The 21306-nt window shown below is 37.2% G+C and overlaps 1 protein-coding gene across 25 annotated transcripts in view; it reads left to right on the forward strand.

Moving 5' to 3' along the window:
* The window catches only part of LOC126248660 (MAP7 domain-containing protein 2-like), a 421589-nt gene extending 403203 nt beyond the window's left edge, over nt 1-18386 (forward strand). For all 25 annotated transcript variants that reach the window (XM_049949858.1, XM_049949865.1, XM_049949867.1 and 22 more), the window contains 2 exons: nt 16058-16281; nt 16470-18386. In XM_049949858.1, the coding sequence (XP_049805815.1) occupies nt 16058-16281; nt 16470-16483 (238 nt within the window). In that variant the 3' untranslated portion in view covers nt 16484-18386. The remainder of the gene's footprint in view (nt 1-16057; nt 16282-16469) is intronic.
* Nucleotides 18387-21306: the final 2920 nt, after the last annotated feature.

The raw sequence follows: 21306 nt of genomic DNA on the forward strand, positions 1-21306 counted from the left end.
CTTTGTGTCTAAAAGTTTTGTGTGTGTGAAATAGTGTTGTGAGGCCAGTTAGAGAATTTCTCACGTTGACATTGAAATATTTATTTTTTGATAAAAATGCATTTATTCTGGTTTATACCTCCCATTAAAGTCAATGCAGTTAAAACATCTTTCGAGTGGGCAAATTCCACCCTTCAAGTGTGATTTATAAAAATACTCATCTGCAACTACTGTAATATTTATATTGCACTCTGCAGTCGCACATTTATTTAGATATGATAGTAGGTGCACATCTGATGGTGGCAAATCTTATGAACTGTGTCATTACGCCAACACATCTCTCAAATTTCCCATTGTGGAGCACTTATTTTCTTTTGAAATCCATAACTCTTCTTACCTCTTTTTTATTTAGACAGTATAGAAGTTTTTAGTAGCATTAGTAAGTTTTGGTTTACTCTTTGTGAGGTAATCAGTAATAATAATAATAATAATACCTTTTCCACCCCAGAAAATGATAATCATTCAGATGAATGTTTGGAAACTTCCTGATAGTTTAAAACAGTGTCGTATACTGGAACTCAAACCTTGAACCCTGTGTTTCATAGGCAGTACTCTTAATTGACTGAGCTATGGAAACATGACTCATAGTGTAATTTCTGTAAGGTTTGGTAAGTAGGAAAGAGGTGCTGCAAATGTGAAGCTATGAGAGTGGGTTGTGAATCATGCCTGATAGCTCATTCAAAATTAGTGGCTCTAATGTTTGTAAAGAAGCCTGCAGCACCTAGGAGAATGATTTACTGACTCTGCAGCCACCGCCCCCCCCCCACCCCCCACCCAAATACTGCATCCGAATGATGCCCACAGTAGAGGCCTAGCATTGTGCAGTCCTGTGGACCTGACTGCAAAATTAGTTTTAATGCTGGACAGTATGTTAGAATATGCTATTTTGTTACTGCACAGCCACCAAATTACCCTCAGTATCAAACAGTCCAAAATGTGACTGGTCCACCTCTTTGCTGAACCTGCGAGACTGCATGCCCGAGATGTGCTTTGTTAACTGATCACCTCTATACCCATATTTGATAATCATCAGGTGTTAGACAAATCCTGCACTAATCGGTGAAGAGACCCCTAAATTATTGATCCAGGTTCCATTTCAGGTGTTCCCTTCCCCACCTTTATGCATCAAAGAGTCCAGAATGTGGACTGTTGTTTGCAATGGGCCAAATTGATCATATGGAGATGATTATGTACTCTTTGGTTTAATACAGCTCTTCCTGTTGCCTCCAAAAGGCAGCCCACAATTCTGTTGCATTGTGCTTGGGTACCTTTGACCCATAACTTATAGGTAGCTGTCATCAGCTGGTGGTGTTCACTTTAAGTGTTCATCATGAGGCAGAGCTTCAGTGTGCTGTGTCTCACAGTAGTAGTTGAGTGTTTGAATTTAATCAGTATAATGTTCACCAGTTAGGTAGGTAATGTCCAGTACTGATGAAATTTCTTGTTACAAAATCACAATGTACACATGGCTATGCTTGAAATGGTCCTTCAAGGAATGCTGACAGACCAAACAGTGTACTCAAGTCTCATTGTATCAGTCATGATGGGAGGCACTGCACTGAAAATGCAGATTTACAGTGTATATAACAATTTACTATGTGAGAAGGGTTTTGAGAAAGATATAGAAAAGAAATCTATGCAATTTGTGATGGTGGGACAAAACATTTTTTGAGCAGTGTATATGAACCCTTTAACTAAATGTTGAGTGGGGAATAGAGGTGAGATCTGCAATGCCTTAGATAATTCACATGCAGATTTCAAAGAATCAGTGGACAGCTTCACAAAGGACATGCCTCACTATTCTTCTATAAGTCTCTATCAACTTATTAAACTGATGTCACATCAGGTTGCTGTATTTCCCCATATTCACAAGAAATATTTGCACAACACATTACATTTATCCTGTCATCCCTCATTTTGATTAACTTTCTGTGAATATTTCTGATACTGTCTCATAATTAAATTATGATAATCTATCTATTTACCATACAGGTCCTCCTCTTACATTCGGTGCAGGAGTGATCTGACCCACTGTTAGAATGCTTGATAGGCAGATATAATGTGCAGATTTTTTTCTACAAATACTAGCAGAAAACCTGACAGTCATTACAACTGACAACACGCTAATGTTATGCTGATATGTCATTTTCGCTCGGGTTAACACCAGTTGAAAAAAGAAGAAAGATTAGGTCTTAAAAATTGTCAGTGTCAACTCATTATGGAGAGAAAGGGAAGGAAGAGCAGTAAGCATTTAAAAAGTAGCCATTTTTATATATATGAGGTAATACCCAAAATCATCATTTTTAGTAGGTTAGCACTGATCTTAATTTGTTGTAGTAATTGTATAGAAGTAGCCTAGAGTGGCTGTTTCTACCAGTAGCTGTTTAACGTAATTCCATATCCCAGAAGACCCCTTCATAATGGGACTAAAGGAGCTCATTGTGTTAATCAGTGATATGAATTAATATTAAATGTGCACACATTCTTACTCATTTTAAACTGACATAATGGCCAATACAAATTCCACTATGACTCTGTGATTTTCCATTTGTTGGTTTTAAACACTTATTCAACATCTCTCCATAATGAGTGAGATATTGAGCTCAATAAAATAACAGAGATTAATATTAAGGATGTTTTCTCTTACTCTAGATGGTGTATATTATTCACTGATTATGGCTCACTCATTAAAACTGTATTCTGGATCAAGAGTCAAATCTATGTTCCTGCCTTTCATGGACAGTGTGCTACCTAGTACACCATCTAAGCATATCTCACAGAAGTAACTCAGAGCTTAAAGTTGTCATGAGTTTCGCACCTTGTATTCCTAGTAAGGTGGTGTAGTGGTAAGATACTAGGCTCACTTTTTGGAGTACAGCAGTTAGAACCAAATTAATGATAATATCTTTTTCACTGTCATTTTTGCGCAAAACTATTTCATGAGTACTTGAAATTTTCTCTGATATTTTTGTCATCAGACCTAAGTTCTTCCCATGAAGATGAGATGCTGAGCTTTTTCCCTATATAGTAAATACATTTTTATGTAGATTGATGGTTGAGGGGGGAGGGGGAGAAAGGAAAGGAAGGAGAAGAGATTACTGATGTCAGCTGCATCGGTGCATTACGCAGAATCAGTGGCAATGAGTGAAAATGTGACCGAACCAGGATTCGAACCCGGTGTCTCCTGCTTACTAGGCAGGTGCGTTAACTGCTGCACCATCCGGGGCACAGTGTTATTGCAACTACGCAGAACATCTTGGCATGCCTCATGGCTGACCCACATTCCCACCAGACACCACCTATCCAGACATGTCCAAAAGAATAAACACGATGCATTCATATAAGTACATTTGTAAATGGTTAGTCAGTTAAAGAGTGCTTATTCCTGGGAAAACATTAATTGTGTAACCCAGCAATATAGTTGCTTTTTATCATTAAATTATCAGTTATTAAAACTTTTTCTGAATCCTTTTAGACTATGTACACAGTTTTTTAATTTGTTGCAGCTTGTAGTCTTTTGGTTTTCTTTTCCTAGCATTACTTTCTCCAATTTATTCTTACCCACATTTTACTGTGCACGGTCATAGCTTCCCCATGAAGTTTTCTGGTTTTATTTTCATGTTTTTCTCACCTGATGTTATGTGTTATTTTCTTTTGCCTTCTCCATGTTTATGTGCGCTTAATAAATTATTGAATTCACCTGTGGAGTTAAAACAGGCACCATGTTCAAAAAGAAGGTATGCTTGTGTGTTAGTATCAAGATAATTTCAACATGATTTGCTATAACTAATTCATTTCTGTGGTGTTATTTATATGATATTGGAATATACACTGTTCTGTTGCAATTGATGTGACCCCTGTCAAAAGCCTGAATAACCACACTTTGCAATGTGAACCACTGGAAGATATGCAGGAAGAGAATCAGTGGGGTTCTGGAAGGTACTGACAGGGATGTGGAGCCATGCAGACTCCAGTGCTGTGGCCGGCTGCGATAATCTTCTCGGTTGAGGATCCATGGTGCAAACAGCTTGATTGATGTGGTCCTACGCTTTCTTGATAGGGTTTAAATCCAGGGAGTTTTGTGGTCAGGGGAGTTCGGTGAACTCATCGTCGTTCTCCTTGGGCCACGCATGTAAACTGCAAGCTGTGTGACGCATTGCATTGCCCTGTTGCTGGATGCCATCATGCCGAAGAATAACAATCTGAATGTAGGGGTGGACATGATGCCCAATGGTAGATGCATACTTGCATTAATCCATTGTGCCTTCCAGAATGGCAAGATCACTCAGGGAATGCCTTCCAGGCTGGACCATTCTGATGATTGTCACAGGGTGTTTGTTTTCAGACACTTCATGCCATAGATGCCAATGCCCATCCGTAAGATGTAGCATAAAACATGATTCATCCAAAAAGTCCACCTGTCGCCACTCAGTGGATGTCCAGTTGCGGTATTGGTATGCAAATTCCAGCCTTTGTTGCCATCTAACAGAAGTTAGCATGGGGTGCATGAACCAGCCACCTGTTGTGGAAGCTCTTATGCAACAATGTTTTCTGAGCAGTCATTGAGGAGGCACTAGTGGTAGCCCCTTGGATCATCAGGGTGGTCAGTTGCTCAGTTGTCGCATGTCTGTTTGCCTGCACTCATCTCTGCAGCTGTTGATCATTCTCATCGTTTATGACCCGTGGTGCATCATAGTTGCTTCAGTGCCCGTTTTGGATAGCACCATTTTGTCATGCATGGTACAGTTTAACCATGATGGCAGATGAACAGTTTACAAACTTAGTTGCTTCTGAAATGCTTCCATGGTTGTCCTGAACTCTAGTGATAATGCCATTTTTAGTGTCAGATAAATTGCTCCCTTTTTACAGTTTGACAACGGCTGTACTGTTTTCTGTGTCCCCCAACATTCTTTATGTACCCTCCACTGCTAGTGCTGCCACCTGCAACTGGTTATTGCGTGTTGCCGTTGAACATAGGTGGTAGTCACATTAATGTGACAAGGCTGTGTATGTGATACGGAATTGGGCGGAATACAAACAGTGGAAACAGTAAAGATAACCACTCATTTTATAGTAGAGGCATTGAATGGCAGGCACAAAAGCCTAACTTAACTCATAGCTAAGCTGTGTTAACATTTCGTTGCTGTTCTACATCTCTGTATTGTATTCAGCAATAGTAAACGTTGTCAGCTATTCATCGCAGCTGGTATTTGCAAACTGAAATTGATTTTATTGCTGTGTGTTTATGGATGTATCTTTAATAATACACTGGATGTATCATAAATACTTCAGCAAATACTGCCACCTTGCCAGTAGTGACTGACCGGCACATTGATGTCCTCCCTACCTCAATACACCACTTTTGTCGTACTGATTCCAGCTATATGAATGCCTGTTGTTTTTTGTGAATCACTTTAGAGGTTTTGGTAGTGAGTGGACATCTTGTGTGTAGAAATGTGCCAGCACATTCCATCCTTACTCTCAACAGACTCAAACTACTGTTTGAAACAGATATCAAAGAGGATCCAGTTTTATACATCCGCCTTACTAAATTTTGTGGCATAGCAATAAATGGGTGGATATTTTGAGTTGGAGATAGTACATAAATGAAAACTGGTATGTGGACCCTCAGCTTACAAACGTGTGCCCCTCAGTGCACACAGGAGCCTTCATACATGCACAGCTTTAAGCTGTAGCCCCATTGGGGTGAGTGGGCGAGATGAATGTGCAGTAGGAAGGGCCAAATGGAAATGTAGGGCAGGTACTGGGAATGGGAGAGACAGCAATAGAGGGGATGTGAATACAGTATCTGCGAGAGATTGCCCTGGTACTGTTAGAGGCAGTAGTCTGTTGCAGGTGATGGGGCTAGGACAAAGTAGAGGATAGGTTAGATGGAAACATCAGTGAGAGAACAACATGAATCAGAAACCAAGAGCTCATATGTCTATAAACTAAACCAAAGTGAGGTGGCTGGAAACAAATATTAAGGTATACAAAGTTGATTGGGTGTGGGGGTTTTAGGTTCAAATGGCTCTGAGCACTATGCGACTCAACTTCTGAGGTCATGAGTCGCCTAGAACTTAGAACTAATTAAACCCAACTAACCTAAGGACATCACACACATCCATGCCCGAGGCAGGATTTGAACCTGTGACCGTAGCGGTTGCTCGGCTCCAGACTGTAGCGCCTAGAACCGCACGGCCACTCCGGCCGGTGGGGGTTTTAGGAAATGAGACTGAGATAAAAAGGGGACAAGGTAGGTGCAAGCTAAGTATTGATAGAGATAGAAGCCAGAGGGATTGTGAGGCTGAAGAATCTGTTGGAGGGACATTTGCGATTTGTGTAATTCAAAGAAAAGCTGTCATTGGATTGGGAGGATAAGGTAACACAAACTGCAAAGTAGTCATATGATGCCTGTGTCCAGGAAATCAGTTTCTGCAGGAATTGGTTTGTAGGCAATAGGGATGGACAGAACCAGAAGCCTTGGAGGTCTTTGTATAAGGGAGGATGACATCCAGAAAAGGAAATTCATATCATCAAGCTTTTGGGAGATTCCATTAGTTCAGTACCATTTCAGGGACAGGACATGAGACTGAGTTTGGGCAAGGTGTGGGTATGCTTTCCTAAATTAATTTAGGTAGTGAAGCAAAGGTCTGTGGTCAAGTCAGGAATGGGATGTTGTTACAGGGAAATAGAGGAAATGTTAAGGAGTTCAGGAAATGAATAATGGGAAAGTAAACACAGAGACTAGACGTTGAAAATTGATAAGTAATGGAAATAGATCAATATAAAACTATGAATAACTGCTTTAGCAAGAATGAAACGGGGGAAAAAGTAATTCATCTCATGGATGGTAGGGAGGAAAAATCTGTATTCTTGATGGTAGGATGGAAAAATCTGTATTTTTGCTGACATAATGCTATAGTGTGAAAATGTTTTATATTGTATATGGAATGGTAACATGTCAGAAAATATGGTCTGGTTGACCTTTTTGGTACAAGAAAATTATGTGAAATATTGTAGGAACAATGTGTGAAAGTAAGGTAGAAAAAGAAATGGAAGAGTGAGAAGTGTAACGAAGTGCAAAACTCAGTTATCCCTTTTCTCCATGATATACAGCGAATTATGAATGAAGGGCAACAGGCAGATTCTGTGTTTCTAGATTTCTGAAAAGCATCTGACACAGTGCCCCACTGCAGGCTGTTAACAAAGGTACGAGCATACGTTATATGTTCGCAGATGCATGAGTGGCTCAAAGAATTCTTAAGTAACAGAATCCACTATGTTGTCCTTGATGGCTAGTGTTCACTGGAGACAAGGGTATCATCAGAAGTGCCCCAGGGAAGTGTGATAGGATTGCCGTTATTTTCTGTATACATAAATGATCTGGCAGACAGACTGGGCAGCAGATGAATCTGTAGTGTACGATAAGTTGTCAAAGTTGAGTGACTGTAGAAGGATACAAGATGACTTGGACAAAATTTCTAGTTGGTGTGACAAATGGCAGATGGCTCTAAATGTAGAAAAATATAAGTTAATGCATATGAGTAGGAAAAACAGAACCATAATGTTCAGATGCAGTATTAGTAACTTGCTGCCTGACACAACCATGTTGTTTAAATATCTGGGCATAATATTGCAATGAAGTATGAAATTGAACAAGCATGTGAGGATTGTGGTAAGGAAGACAAATGGTTGACTTCGTTTTATTGGGAGAATTTGAAGAAAGTGTGGTTCATCTGTAAAGGAGACTGCATATAGAATGCTAGTGCAACCTATTCTTGAGTACTGCTCAAGTGATTAGCAGACCACACCAGGTCCGATGAAAGGAAGACATCAAGGCAATTCAGAGACAGGCTGCTAGATTTGTTATTGGTTTGAACTATATGAAAGCATTATGGAGATGCTTCAGGCACTCAAATGGGAATCCCTGGAGGGAAGGTAATGTTCTTTTCATGGAATAATAATGAGAAAATTTAGATATCAGGTGTTTGACGATACTTGTTTTTTCCCTTGGCCTATTTGCAAGTGAAACAGGAAAGGAAATGTCTAGTAGTGGTACTGACTACCCTCCGCCACACTCCATGGCTTGTAGGATATGTCTGTAGATGTAGATGTAATGCAATGAAGTACAGCAATTGTTAGAATACACAGAAGAAGCTGGGCAGTTAGTGTAGCAATGCCTGTCATTACACAGTGTGTCAGATTTTCAGCTTGCCCATGATAATTAGTGGCTGGTAATTTGTATTTGTGTAAGGAAAAGCAAGAAAGAAAATGTCTGGAAAGAAATGGATGGGCAGTGTTGAAGAGAAAAGAAAGGAGAATGTACGCAAGAACAAAGAAAGGGCAACCCACGGTTTGACACATTTACAGTCTATAAATTATGGAGATCCATCTTACATTAGTAATATACGATATCCTACATAGATTAAGGTTGTTTGATAGTCTGTGTTTGGTAATTTTTGAATTACAGTTGATTCAGAAGTGGTATGTGACAAATTAAAAATGTTGGCTTATGTGGGGGATATCAAAGATGATTTATTATGACATTGATGAATTGGGAGGTAGAAAGCATTACATTTTCAGGGCGAAGAGACATCATCAGATATTACAGGGGAATTTGGCTTGTCACCAGAGATGTTCATAGTGGCTGATATTTCTCAACCTCCATTTTGAATATGTAGCTGGTAATTTAACTGTTAACTCATTTGTTTTTGTAGTGATTATTGTAAGAAAACTGAATATTTAGTCTGTTTCCTATGGTGTAGCAGCAAAGAGGAAATACTGACCGTTAGTTTTTGCTCCATTGAATTTAGGGATTTAGTAGCATCCAGTTACCTTTTTGCTTCTAAATGGAAACGCAATTTCACATTTTGATCATTGCAAACCATTGTGTTGTTGACACATTTCACACACTGTGAGATAATTTACATACCACAGTTTTATTAGACTACTTTGAAGTAGCAATGTGTTATTGTGATGGCAGTGTCAAGAGAGAAATTGTTTGTGATTAATTTGCTACAATCTGTCACTCAAACATAAGTTCCATTGAAACTTTGACAGAGCACCTCCTCGACACAAATAAATTTATTGAAGAAGGCTGCATAAACACTGGCTACTTTCAGATGTCAGCTGACAAAAGCTGAAAAGAATAGTGGTGCTAATTACCGTGCATAAATTGATAACAGGTACAAAACTGGATTCTCTACCAGTATAAAAAATTTATGTCTTTATCATGTACACTGCCTTTGTGATCACATTTCAAAATCCATACTATATTTTTGAAATAAAGTTTATTGATGAGATACAAATGGATCGAATCAGTTCGTATAAATTTTTTGGAGTAACTGTGCAGATAAAATTGAAATGGTCATATTAGCACAGTTTTGTGTGAAATGTGGATTATCTGAAAAAGACATGCAGTAAATAAAAAATGTAACACTTATGGTTACTATGTTTTTCAGTTTTGTTCCTGCCTATGCCTCATACATTATGATCTCCATGTTATCGAATCAGTGTATGGAATTTCTTTCTGGCACTAGCCTCTCTTATTTCTTGTTAAAATGCTTCTTATTTTAATGCAGAGTTGTCATACAAGTCTAGTCAGGTTATCCATTCTTAGGTTCTTCCTTAGTCCTGAACTCCCTTTACGACTTTAGTATCATATTAACTCAACTTGTAATTAAATTAGAGAAAAATGTAAAGCTTTCTGTTGTACGAACTTGGAAAGTTTTATTCTGCTTCTTTAATCAAGTTCTACATGCTCTCCCCCTTGAGGCACACACAGTATCTATTCAGTGTTCCAACTCGGTCCTAACCCTTTCTAATGTGTGTCAACTGTCTCAATAGCTTAGATTATTCTTGCTTTCAAATTAGTAACGTCATGTTGTGTTATTCATCTGGTTTGATTTCCTGTAATCTGTACACTTACAGAGTACCCAGTGCACTGTTGTACAAGGGATTCACAGTTTTTTTTTTATGTGTTACAAACAAATTTCTGTTGTGAACTCTGGAAAATGTGGTGAATTCTCCCATATCTACGTAACTTCTCCTTGGCCTGCATACATGTTGCTTCAAATCCACATTCTCTGTTTCCAAGAAATTTCTGCGCCATGAATGGCTGGGAGACGTGTTGGTTTTCTATGTCATGTTCTGCAATTTTTAATTTTTCTAAACTTGGGTGTTTGGCTTAGTTTCAGTAAGCCAGGCCACATATAATGCCTTTTCCTGTGCAGATATCATCCTTCGATTCATTTATGGTGCTCGTACCACATTTCAGTGACAAAGAAGAAACTTTTGTTCAGTTTTGTTGCTCTTTTCACTTGGAAAGCCAAAATATTCATTCATTACTTTACACAGAAAACTTTTTGAGTTGATGTGTCAGACAGACTTTACTTTTTCTCTAGGTTACTGACAGACAGAGTCACATGAAGTTGAAGTGGTAAAGTGCCTTCTGGGACACACTGTATGTTCCAAAGTGGCATTCTTTTTTTAACACAATCATCCAGTCATCCTTATTTGGGTTTACATGGTTTCCCTGTATTATTTCAGGTGATGGTCAATATGATTTCTTTTGTAGGCTACGAATATTTACTCCCGATCCATGTCCAACCAACTGCTTGATCTATAATTATCTCAATGGCTCAACTCTATCCTTTCTCCTTTGGGACTGTTTGCTAATAACAACTTAATGGCTTTGAGAAATCATTGGTATGGGTAATACACACAAAAATTCCAGCTTATCTGTCCCAGGTTTTTTATCACTGCTTTTAATTTTTTCCTAGTTTTTTTCCAGTGTTCTATCTCAAAACATTTTAATGCCATTTTAGAATTTTTCATCCTTGGTATCCAGCACTCTGTAGAGATTTTTTAAGTCGTGTTCATGAGCAGTGTCAGGCCCCGCTCCCCCATCCCCCCCTTTTTTCTTTCCTTTTTTTTTTTAATGAAATGTGCAATTTACAAATTAGTGCCAAGCTGTTATGGTTTTTTTACTTTCATATTTTGCATGTTTTCTTCAGATTTTCTCATCTTTCTTTTTTCATTTGACAGACTTACATGTTCAGAGTTAAGTGTTGTCAGCAATAGGATTACAGCATCCATAAGTAGCATGAGTGTGGCACCTTCGTACTGTTTGTTTCAAACATGTTGGAAGATTGTATTGGCTTTCAGTGTAGACACTATGCGTGATAACAAAATAAAAAATCCTGCCTGTATTTCCCTATTACCCATTGTTTGGGACAAATTGGTAGTTGTAGTTTTATTCCATGGCTGTGTTGAATATAATGACTCTGGTTACAAATCTGGTCAACTACTTCTGAAATCGGAGAGCATCAACAAATGTCCAGAGGAGATAGATTTTCTGTTCCTTATACATCTGTCATTTTGTGGGAAAATGGATAAGGTTTCATCTGGTAGACAAAATATGAAGACATGCTGAAAAGTAATGCCTCCATGTTTTTCTTAAAGCTTTATATAAATCATTATTGACATTCTACATTTTTATTCCTTATGTGTACATATTTGCAGCCTTATGCTGCTAGACTGCTCAGCATTTTAGCGTATAACATCATAGTGTGTAATGTAAGTATACCATTTTGTGAGGAATAGCATGCTGTAATAAAGTTTCATATTGGAAGCGTTCATCTGCTCATGGAGCACCCTCCCCTTCAGCATGACAATGCCAGACTGCACATGAGCACTGTGACATCTGCAACAAAACAGTGCCTTGGGTTCAGCATAATCAGTCATCCTCCATACAGCCCGTACTTGGCCCCATGGATTTTCATCTGTTTCGGAAACTTAAAGAATGCCTTCGATGACTTCACTTTGATAGTGATGAAGCAGTGCAAGCATAGATGAGGTTGCGACTTTGTCAACAAAGTCAAACATTCTACAATGACGGTATCAACAAAGTGGTCTCAATTGGGAGAAATGTATTCATCGCCAGGGTGACTGTTGAAAAATAAAAATTTGGACATGAAGGGTAAATATGATAATTGTAAATAATGTTTGTTTTAATTAAAAAGCTTAAAGAGTTTTCACATAAATAATTTGGAGGCATTACTTTTCACAGACCTCCTAATTAGTTTTATTTTATTGCCAATAAAGTGAGAGAAAGATTTGGTGGTTGCTCTTACAGAAAATAATTATTAGCAAATAATTCATGGAAATTCAAGTTAGTATTCGTGGGGAAGAATAGAATATCATGGATACTTGTAAATATTATGGGATAGTGAACATTTTACAGCTATCCGCAGAATCCATGTACTCATCATACACCTTTCCCATGCCTCCCTCCTCTGGTGGTATGTGTTCTATGTGTTGCAGTAAAAGTAAATTCGTATACCGCAGTTGTCTAAGAGACTCCGGGGGTAGGTTCATTCACATAATAAGGAAAGGTTTTTCTTCCTTTGCGCCCAGTGGCAGCTTTCCTTCACACTTCTTGTGTGTGCATGATGATGATAGAAGAGAGAGGGTGAAAATAGTACCAGCACATAGCATACTTCCCTTGAACAGCACTGAGGGGGCTATCAGCCTTAATGTTCACATCCGACAGACTTGTTATCATCAGTGGTGTAACATGCCCTCATTCCATGAGATAGTGGGGAGGGGTTTGGGATTTAATCCAGGAAATTGGCACAAAGTGTGGTGTTCAGGAGCTTTGCATAACCAACTCTCCTCCCCTTGCCAGGCAAGTATTAAGAATGAAAAGTTATTTGAACATCAGGATTTGCACTGGCATACCTCAGAGTCGAGTGCCACTGGTAGATTTGTATTTAGGAGGCAGAGTTTTTATGAATAAAATAGTATAGCTGGTTGGTTTTGTCAACCAGTATAAAAATAGAAGAGAACAAAGAAAAAATCACTCTTTAGGAAATCAGCAAAAACCTAAACAATGTATCACTTGCCTGAGTAATTATTACACTGAATACTGTGATAGGTAATTATTTGTTGCAAGAATTCATCATAGATAGTGGATTATAGAACACTCATAGATGGCAAACATGGTTGCAAACATTTCATATAAGACTAAAAGAAGCCATCAGTAAAAGAACATGGAATAACTAGAGAGCAACCATAGTAACACAATCTGCAGTAGCAAATTTCAAAGAGACTTTATTTTGTATACAATAAGAAGATGGAAAATGAATCCTTGTATAATCTGTACTTTTTACCCATCGAAAAGACATACTGATAGGAATAATTTAATAAATTACTCAGTTTCTACATGTAAGTGATTTCATATATCAGGAAAGAGGGACAATAAATTGTGGAAGAGGCCAACAAGAAGAATATTTTCTGAATGAAGCCGTCTATATTGCTTAATGTATTTTCACTGCTAGTTGATGCCCTGCTTAGGCACATGTTTATTGTAGCTTAACTTTATGAGTTTTGAGTTCATTCTGATAATAAGCTAAATATAGGGAAATATTGGGTTGGTGCATAAGTTCATATTGTTTTTCCATAATTTTAATATAACAGATACACATAACAGAGATTTCAGTCATCAGTAATATATTCTCCTTCGGTATTTACTATGGCCTGCCAATGCTGTGATAATTTTACAATTCTGCGACTGTAGAAATCATGTGGTTTTGAGATGAAGAACTCATCGACCAATGTTCAGAGTGTATTTTCATCCACAAAGGAAGTTCCATGAAGGTAGTTTGATAGAGAGTGGAAAAGGTGAAAATCTGAGGATGTAACATCAGATGAATTAAGATGGGTGTGGAATGACTTCCCAACCCAACAATTGTATCATGTTTTTTGTCAGTCTAGCAGAATGAGGACGTTTGTTATTGTGGAGTAGCATCACTTCATGCAGTCTTCCTGGTTGTTGTTCTTGGATTGCATTTGCAAGACAATTCAGTTGTTGACAATAAATATCAGCCGTGATGGTTACACCTCGGGGAAGCAATTCGTAGTGTACCACACCATATCTGTCCCACAGATGCATAACTTTGTCTTTTGAGGATGCACACATGTCTTTGTATTGGGAGTTGCTCCTTTGTTTAGGCTCAGCCATTCCTTTCTTTTCCTTATGTTAGCATAAAGACACTATTTCTTGGAACCAATAAGATACAGGATAGAAATGGTCAGTGTTGTTTACGAGCCAGTTGATGATGAGCAAGTGAAGATGTACATATGTCCACCCACTGATTTTTGTGATTTTGGCTTAGAGCATACAGTACCGAAATACCTAATTTTTGAACCGTTTTCATTGCATGCAAATGTGGCATGAAGTGGAATCATCACAATTCATCACATTTACCAGTTCTCGAGTATCTGACATGGATCATTGTGTCAAGTTATCTTCCATTAGGAATATGGGTGCACTCAATGACTGTGATATGACTTTCAAATGATAGAGCACAGCAATCAGCATCCTTTTCTTCCAGGTTTTATTAGGCAAATCTAGATTTTGGCTAGTACCTAGCAATTAACAATGCACTATTTCATAGTATCAATTCACATCTGAGTAAGTCAATCCCCTGTCGTTCAGGCTTTTGTTACAGTTCATTAAAGAAAAGCCTGAACAACAGGGGACTGATGTACTAAGACATGCATTGATACTATGAAATAGTGCATTAATAATGGCTAGCCACTAGCCGAAATCTAGATTTGCCTAATAAAACCTGGAAGAAAAGGATGCTGATTGCTGTGCTCTATCATTTGAAAGTCATATCACAGTCATTGAGTGCACCCATATTCCTAATGGAAGATAACTTGACACAATGATCCATGTCAGATACTCGAAAACTGGTAAATGTGATAAATTGTGATGATTCCACTTCATGCCACATTTGCATGCAATGAAGACGGTTCAAAAATTAGGTATTTCGGTACTGTATGCTCTAAGCCAAAATCACAAAAATCAGTGGGTATACATATGTACATCTTCACTTGCTCATCATCAACTGGCTTGTGAACAACACTGACCATTTCTATCCTGTATCTTATTGGTTCCAAGAAATGGTGTCTTTCCGAATGTGAAGAGCCGCTAATGTAAAAATGATCCTCCTCAAATTGAGAGAACCATTTGCTTGCTGTGGTGTGTCCGATGGCATTATCCCTATAGAGGGTGAAAATATTTCTGGCTGCCTTTGCTTCTGTCACCCTCTATGGAACTCAAACAGAAGAATATGATAGAAATGTTCCGATTTCTCCCCCTCACTCCATTTTCTAGTGTCCACAGCTCTGCTCACCATCTCTAAATGACAAAATGACAACTCAAATACCAACAGTTAATTACAAATAAAAAAGGATCAATCAATAAATAAACCCATAGCAACTGGAATACCAACAAGCAAAACAAAAATGCCACAAACTTATGCATCGACTTATTATATCCTTAGTTTGTTGCGTCATTGACATCAAATATTTAACATTTTTATTATGTTATTTTAATATTACAGGTTTTAAAAATTTTGTTTGCTAAGTATGTAATACACTTCCTTTTTTTTAAATTTAATTTATGTATTTATAACATCAATTAAAGTTGTACAAGATCTACCACCACAAAAAGTAGTCACTGCAGCACAAGCACAATAAAGATAGTTTAATGTAAAACTTTTGGAGCCAATGATTCCTCCTTCAAAAGCAAAGTGTAAAGAGGAGAAAAGAAAAGGAGCATAAGATTCTTTCTTAAAAGTTGGACTCACAACGAATATATACAAAGAGTAAGAGGCAATGTAATAAGGTGGGATGGAAAATAAGAATTAATAATTTTTTTAGTCCTAAGTTTCATCACATTCTAAGTTTTATTCTTTTTGATTATAGTTTTTACATTCTTTTCTGCTGGCTCCTCTTTTCCCTACTCCACAAAAGATAGGTCTCTAGTTCGCAAAGTTCAATATTTAACTATCCTTCTTTATTGTATTTTTGTTGTGTTGGTACCATCATTTATGTAGACCAGAAGTTCTTTTCTATATTTTTACTTAAAATTAAATTTCTGTTTTGCCCATTTTTGTAAAATATTTAATTGATTTATTCAAAATTGAAATATTTGTTTTTGCAGGAAACAAAGTAATACATTAGAGATCAGCACAAGCAATACAACACAACAAGCCATAGATTCAACAGAGTTCGAACAAATTTTGGATTTAAACCGCATTCAGGCTACAGGGAAGCTGGCAAATGAAGATAATGTTAACTCAAATATCATGACTAATGGTCCCAATGCTCCCATTATTGCTTTTCAGGACAATCTGTCCAAGAAACAGGATACAAATTCTGTAACTGGTAAGTCAAAGCTGGAACTGCAAGAATTCTGAATTGGTGTTTGAAAGAGGCTGAAGGTGGGAGAGCAATATTTAGTTTTATGACTGTACAAATAAAGATGGATGCTAATTGATTTTCAGTGTTATATGTTCCTTTTTACATATTTTGTAATGAATTTTTAATATATTTTCAATTTTTATATCTTTCAGACCTGCTATCATAGTGCATTCTACTACACAATTCAAGAAGTGACAAATGAAGAAATTCCTTGCTTACTGCATCAGATACGAATGTGTAATGTAAATAAATTGAGAAATTGTGTCTGGATAAGACTGATTCAAGACTGGATGGTGATCTTTAAGAGTGAGAAAAACCATGTTAATATAATGATGTTACTGTTTAATGATAATATTAATCATAGTAATAACAGAAGTGATACTGCGCAACATGTTATGGAAGAAGACCTATATCATACTCAGCTGCATCACATTTTATTTTTTACCAACACATCTTGTGAATGTTTGAATCTGTACTAAAAAGGGAAACAGATATAAATGTGCACAAAATTAAGAAGCTATGACACTCTGAAAATGCGCTTTGTGTATAATTAGAAAATAATTTTAAAATGAAACCTGGTTTGTTGTCTGTAAATCTAACTATTGTATACTGTTAAAGTCAAAATAGCTTCAGAAAACTAGTATGCTTCCACTTTTGTTATTATTTACTTACAAAATTCTGCTGTGTGCATTTTATTTTATTTTCAAGTTTATGATTGGTGTATTATCTAATTTATAATGTTGCAGTTGTTGTTTTGGATGTATCATTTAATATTAAAACTCATGAACAGTTTTAGTAATAAAATATTTACTCCCTAGTCAGCCGAACATAAATAAGCACTGTGCAATTTGTAAACCAAGGATGTTGTATATGTTCTGAGTGATGAGTTCACATTTGTTGTTAATATTATAATTTTTCAAAACTGAGTCGTATAAATAATAATGATGTTGGTGACAATGGAAACAATATACATAGTATTTTCCACAGTTGTTCATTATGCACTCAGTCATTTAATGTTACAAAACACAGTGAGAATTTTACATTATATGAGCAAACTACTGCTCCCACTCCCCGTCATTCAGTATTATGACGGTTTTGACTTCCCTGTTTAGCAATATTAAGTAATTCATTGACGATATTTTGCAGCTATATGTTTTACTTTGACATCACAATTGTATCAGCAGTCGTATTTGAACAATTGTAAAATTATTGCTTATTGTGCAATGAAAAAGGGGCACATTAACTGTTTCAAATTAGGTGGAGAAAGAATTTTCAACTCCATTAATTAAGTACATGTTTTGTCTGTATGCTAAATTGTTGTGAAAGTAATTCCACTTCATAATTTGTTTTATTGGTATCAATATTTCAGTTGTTAGTTATGAAACTGATTTTAATGTATGTATTTATTTACAAAATTTTAATCAAATCGTTCTTCACTTTGGGGTATTTGATTGTAAAATTTGTATTTACTCAGTAACAAATGATATGAGTCGCCTAAGAATCTATATTTAATGTTATGAAAACTAATAAAATTGTGAGACAGACATCATATAATAGGTTTATAAAAAAATAAATATTTTTTGGAAAATTTGTTCCTAGGCCCAAGTTGTATACACTGTAACTAGGTTAACTATTAATTCCTCTAAACCACATAACTGAAACATTAATTTTGTCTAATCATTGTGTAATTTAACATATTTTTTGTTTTAAACTTGCTAAGTTATTGAATTTCATTTTTCACAGCTATTTAATTTCAACAAAATTAGATTTCATATATTCACCACTTTAAAATGTTTCTTGTAATACTAAGCCACGTAAATACAGACATATTTCAGTGATGTTGTTGAAATACTGGACCATATGCTGATACTAAAACTCAACAGTAGGCAATATTTTGTTGCAGAATAATTGTGGAAACAATTGAATGGTAAAAGAAATGGGTGCTGAATAATTGCAGCTCAGTATGTTGTTACTCTAAACGCATTAACTGAAATGTATCAGTATTCCCCCTCCAATCTGCCATTGATTTTACAGCTTTTGGAATTGCTGACTTTAAAATAAAAATTTTTGCCTACTCAATAAGTTGTTTGATTCATGTTGTATTGCCATTTTCCTTTTGTGTCAAATGTTACTCGAAGCAATTCATCAAATACGTTAGGAGACTCATAAAAGTTGTCAGCTTACTTTCATTTTTGCTTACTTCTGCACATGTGTCAGTAACAACAATGAAAAACTTATTTACAGGAAAAGTGTGGAACACAGTGCTGTAATAGTAATGGCATCCGTCCATCCTTGAGCGATGATGGTGTAGCATGCTTGGTTTAGAGTCTGCTGTGGCTAAAAAGTCCCACTCGAGAGTGGCAGTCCCTACTGCAGTTTGGACATGTGAAATTAGAGGGACTTCAAACAGAAGAGGCTCTGTCTCTTCGCTTTGTCCTCTTCCTGATTTGTTCCTGTGTGCGTTCGTCCTCTGAAAGCTTGACGCCGTTGCGCACAGTTACTCGCCACTTGACATGGTCATCTGCAATGCTTTCCCAGTGACTTGGATTGGTTCTGGTCTTGGTCAGGTCTCTCTTGCAGACATCCTTGAAACAAAGATGTGGTCGTCCCACTGGCCTCACACCTTCCTGAAGTTCGCCGTACAGCAGCTGTTTCGGTATCCGTTCAGGATCCATGCACCTGACATGTCCCAACCATCTTAGACGTCAATGACTCAGGAGTGCAAAGGTGCTGGTTGTGCTTGCACGATGAAAGACTTCGGTATTGGGTACTCTATCTCTCCAAGAGATCTGAAGGATCTTCCGGAGACAGCAGAGATGGAAGCTGTGGAGTCGAGATTCATGCCTAGAAAGAGTTGTCCATGTCTCACAGCTATAGAGAAGGGTGCTTATAACACAAGCGTTGTAGACTTTTAATTTAGTTTTTGTGGTAAGCAGTCCGTTGTTCCATACTCTGTTTTTCAATCTAGCCATGACAGATGATGCCTTTGCGATTCTGTTAGTAAGTTCAGTGTCCATGGACAAGTTGCTACATATTGTGGATCCCAAGTAGGTAAAATCATCAACTATCTGGAGAGGATTGCCATCAATGCTAATGGATGGTAGGTTGGTAGTGCTCTGCGCCATGATCTTAGTCTTTTGAAGGCTGATGAGTAGACCAAACTTTACACAGGCATTTGATAATTTGTTGATCATCTGCTGTGTTCGCTACTAGAGCTGCATCGTCCGCATATAACAACTCATGGATAACAACTGTATTTACTTTGGTCTTGGCCTTGAGGCGAGCAATGTTGAAAAGATTTCCATCAGATCGCAGTGCTGTAGTGAAGGGGTTATTAAATAGTAACAGCCCCACACAGTTATATTTGCAATTAATTGCTCTGTGAACTGGAAATTATTGCAAACATCATGTGATCAGCAGTCTGTTGAATGAGGACTGTTGTATCACCAAACTTAGCAAATGGTTAGCCTTCTTTCCAAAGGAGATGATGTCTGTAAACAGGATGAAATGTGCAAACTGTACTTTGAACTCAATAAGAACAGTCAAGTAGTAGCTCTAAGGAAAGAAAGTTAAGAGTTAATGTTAAACTGACATAAGATCACAGACAGAATGCTATTAGCTCAGTTCTATAGGTTGGAGAAAGAAATTGCCAATAGCATATTTCAGGAAGCCAGCGTGTCATTTACTTTCCGTAATTTAGGCAAACCTAAATCTGGATGACTGGACAGGGGATTCAGGTTGCAAGCCCTGCGTCATAATTGTCTCAATTACTGTGCCACACCACCACACACTGTGCAGCTTTAGGACTTCATTACAAGGGCGTACACTGACATTCTCTCTCTCTCTCTCTCTCTCTCTCTCTCTCTCTCTCTGGTTTCACAACATCCAACAGATCTGATGTTCTTTCCTTTTTAATTTGGGATTACTAAGACATAAATTATTTTCTACTTTGAAACTTGCAGTCTCTTCATTTGAGGATTCGGAATGGCAGTGTGATAGTATGCTGTTCATGTGGATCATTTGTGAAAGAGCATGTTTTACAAAACAGTGTGTCCATAATTTCCACTTCAGCTTATACAAATAATACTTATCAATGAAAATGTTTGTTAAGTTTGTGTGTGTGTGTGTGTGTGTGTGTGTGTGTGTGTGTGTCTATACTATGAGTGTTTTAAGTATAAAATTTTAAATTTAAATTAAATGAATTGATCAAAACAGTTTCATCATTTTCCAGCTCCTGGGGCACAAATGGTAATTCACTGAAGTCATCAATTTTGAAAATTTTTGATCCCACATGAGTTTTATGTACACCATCTATCCAAACAATTCCAAAACTTGTTTTATTCTGGGGTATAAATGACATCAGAGCAGTATTATTTTTAAAAGAATTCTGGTATAATTTTTATCCATTATTGTAAACTGTGGCTTTAGGACATTGGTGTAACCCACTGTGACATTTTCTCCTCCCCCCCCCCCCCCCCCCCCCCCAATTCCCCTCACCTATTTTCACGCCATAAAGAATATAGCAAGTGTATCAGGAATCATTCATCATAAAGTCTTGTATTTCGCTGATCACTGCAAAACTAATGAGTCCCTCTTTTATGGCAAAGTACTTCTAGTTTTCTATTTTGACTTTTTTTAAATCCATATAGCTTTATACAAGTAAATAAAACAAGGAATGGTGAACAAGTAAAAATGAAGGGGCTGCAAAAGGACCAGTCACCAGTGAACTAATTCTTTAAAGATGTACGAGTTCATCTCTAGGGTGCTCCTGAATGAAAGCTGTACTAAATTAATTATCTATTCTTGATCAGTGTTCACAGTCATGTAGAATTTGTTTGAAAGGCAACAGTTTCAACGTTGATTTGTCAGCTTTATTTCCAATCAGCACAACAGCGCATCTGTAGAGTAATTGGAAAATTTCATGCACATATATACGCATCAGTCAAAGCTCCCACAGGTCAAAAACACCACCTTGTCACCCATTGCCAC

The sequence above is a fragment of the Schistocerca nitens genome, chromosome 3 (assembly GCF_023898315.1).
Source record: "Schistocerca nitens isolate TAMUIC-IGC-003100 chromosome 3, iqSchNite1.1, whole genome shotgun sequence".
NCBI classification, from domain to species: domain Eukaryota; kingdom Metazoa; phylum Arthropoda; class Insecta; order Orthoptera; family Acrididae; genus Schistocerca; species Schistocerca nitens.